The sequence below is a fragment of the Penaeus vannamei genome, chromosome 11, assembly GCF_042767895.1.
Source record: "Penaeus vannamei isolate JL-2024 chromosome 11, ASM4276789v1, whole genome shotgun sequence".
NCBI lineage: Eukaryota > Metazoa > Arthropoda > Malacostraca > Decapoda > Penaeidae > Penaeus > Penaeus vannamei.
Genome location: NC_091559.1, coordinates 36302357 through 36304856, shown reverse-complemented (window position 1 = coordinate 36304856; position 2500 = coordinate 36302357). Strand labels below are relative to the sequence as shown.

Here is a 2500-nt window from a genome sequence, read left to right as displayed (position 1 = left end):
GAATCGGCGCTTCTCTGTTGGGGGTCGAGAGTGAAAATGGAAAGGAGGAGACTGGATTATATGAGGAGGTTTTTGTTATGATTTGTTAGAAGGGGAGAAGAAGATGAGATGAAAAAGAAGATGAAGAAGAAGAAGAAGAAGAAGAAGAAAAGAAGAAGAAGAAGAAGAAGAAGAAGAAGAAGAAGAAGAAGAAGAAGAAGAAGCAGAAGAAGAAGAAGAAGAAGAAGAAGAAGAAGAAGAAGAAGAAGAAAAAAAAGAAGAGAAGAAGAAGAAGAAGAAGAAGAAAAAGAAAAAGAAAAAGAAAAAGAAAAGGAGGAAGACGAAGAAGAAAGAAGAAGAAAAGAAGAAGAAAAGGAAAAAAAAGAAGACAAAGAAAAAGGAAAGGTAGATGATGCAGCAGGAATCGTCCTCGGGGGGGAGGTGGTCCAGCTCGACCTCGGCCACTCGCCGCACGACCTCGCCCAGTCCGCTGAATCGGCGCTTCTCTGGGGGTGGTCGAGGGTGTGAATGGAAAGGAGGAGACTGGATATATGAGGAGGTTTTTTGTTATGATTTGTTAGAAGGAGAAGAAGAAGATGAAGAAGAAAAAAGAAGAAGAAGAGAAGAAGAAGAAGAAGAAGAAGAAGAAGAAGAAGAAGAAGAAGAAGAAGAAGAAGAAGAAGAAGAAGAAGAAGAAGAAGAAGAAGCAGAAGAAGAAGAAGAAGAAGAAGAAGAAGAAGAAGAAGTAGAAGAAGAAGAAGAAGAAGAAAAAGAAAAAGAAAAAGAAAAAGAAAAGGAGGAAGACGAAGAAAAAGAAGAAGAAAGAAGAAGAAAAAGGAAAAAAAAGAAGACAAAGAAAAAGGAAAGGTAGATGATGCAGCAGGACTCGACCTCGGGGGGGAGGTGGTCCAGCTCGACCTCGGCCACTCGACGCATGACCTCGCCCAGTCCGCTGAATCGACGCTTCTCTGGTGGGGGTTGAGGGTGTGAATGGAAAGGAGGAGACTGGGAATTTGTAAAGTTTTTTTTTATGATTTGTTAGAAGAAAGAAGAAGAAGAAAAAGAAAGAATAATAAGAAGAAAAGAAGAAGAAGAAAAGAAGGAGAAGAAGAAGAAGAAGAAAAGAAGAAGAAAAAGAAAAAAAAAAATATGGCAAAAAGAAAGAAAGAAAGAAAAGAAACAATGACAAGAAAAAAGAAAAAAAATATGAAGAGAAATAAAAAGAAAAAAAATACAAAAAAAGAAAAAAACATAACAAAGGAAAACAAACAAACAGAACACTCATAACAAAAAACACCCCCTCCCCCCAAAAAAAAGAATAAATAAATAAAATAAAATAACCAAGCCTAAAAAAACTCACTCTCGTCAAGACCCGGATCCACACCCGGTTTCACGACGAACCTGGCCTCCCTCTCCGACTGCTCCACGTCCATGATGCGCTGGATGAGGAACGTGGCGTGGTACAGGCCCTCAGTCACGCCCTCGCTCACCTGTGGGCGTGAGGGGGTGTGAGGGAGGAGGAGGAGGAGGAGGAGGAGGAGGAGGGGGTAGTGGGTTGAAAGAGAGGGGAGGGGGAGAAGGAGATGGGAGGGGAAGGAGGAGAGGAGGGGGAAGAGGAGGAGGGGGAGTGGGTTGAAAGAGGGGAGGGGGAAGAGGAGATGGGAGGAAGGGAGGGGAAGGAGGAGAAGGGAGGAAGGGGGAAGGAGGAGAAGGGAGGAAGGGAGGAAGGAGGAGGGGAAGTGGGTTAAAGGGGAGGGGGAAGAGGAGAAGGGAAGGGGGAAGGGAGGAGAAGGAGGTGATGTGGGAGAGGAAGTGGGAAGAGGGAGGAGGAGGGGGAGTGGAGTGAAAAGGAGGAGCGGAGGAGGAGGAGGAGGGAGGGAAGAGGAAGGGAGGGGAGTAGGAGGGGGAGTGGGGTGAAAGGGAGAGGAAGGGAAGATTAGGAAAAGGGAGTTGGGGAAGGAGAGATTAGGAAAAGGGAGTTGGGGAAGGAGAGGAAGGTGGAGTTAGGGGGGGAGGAAGAAGGGGAAGGAGCAGATGAAGGAGAGGAATTGAGAAGGAGGAAGGAGTATGATGAGGAGTATGCTCAGACTCGAAACGTCACCGTTTAGCACTCATCTTCATTGCGACAGTGTTATAATTTCAAAGAATAACTCCTCTCTGAAAGGGGCTCTACCCTCTATTACTTCTATTTCATTTCTCCATCTTATTTCACATCAAAGAATATCTGTCTTTCAAGGTGCTCATACTACGATTTATTACTCTAATCTATTCTACATTCAAAAAAATATATTTGTGTCTTTAAAGGCCGTGTCTTTAACCCTCTATCTCATTATTCTACTCTATCTCATCTCAAAGAATATCTGTCTTGTAATGGGCTTTGTCTTAATTGTGATTTTTTTCTCTACTCTCATCTCTGTCTTATTCCTGTTCTATTTCATCTCAAATAATATCTGTGTCTTTCAAGGTTCTCTCACCTCTATCACATTTCTCTCCTGTCTTTTAAGGTACTTTGACTTTGCTT

At 43.3% G+C, this 2500-nt stretch overlaps 1 protein-coding gene across 1 annotated transcript in view; it reads right to left on the bottom strand.

Moving 5' to 3' along the window:
• The window catches only part of LOC113801954 (mutS protein homolog 5), a 37349-nt gene that overhangs the window by 11025 nt on the left and 23824 nt on the right, over nt 1-2500 (bottom strand). Inside the window, exon 15 of the mRNA XM_070127276.1 lies at nt 1340-1469. Coding sequence (XP_069983377.1) covers nt 1340-1469 — 130 coding nt within the window. The remainder of the gene's footprint in view (nt 1-1339; nt 1470-2500) is intronic.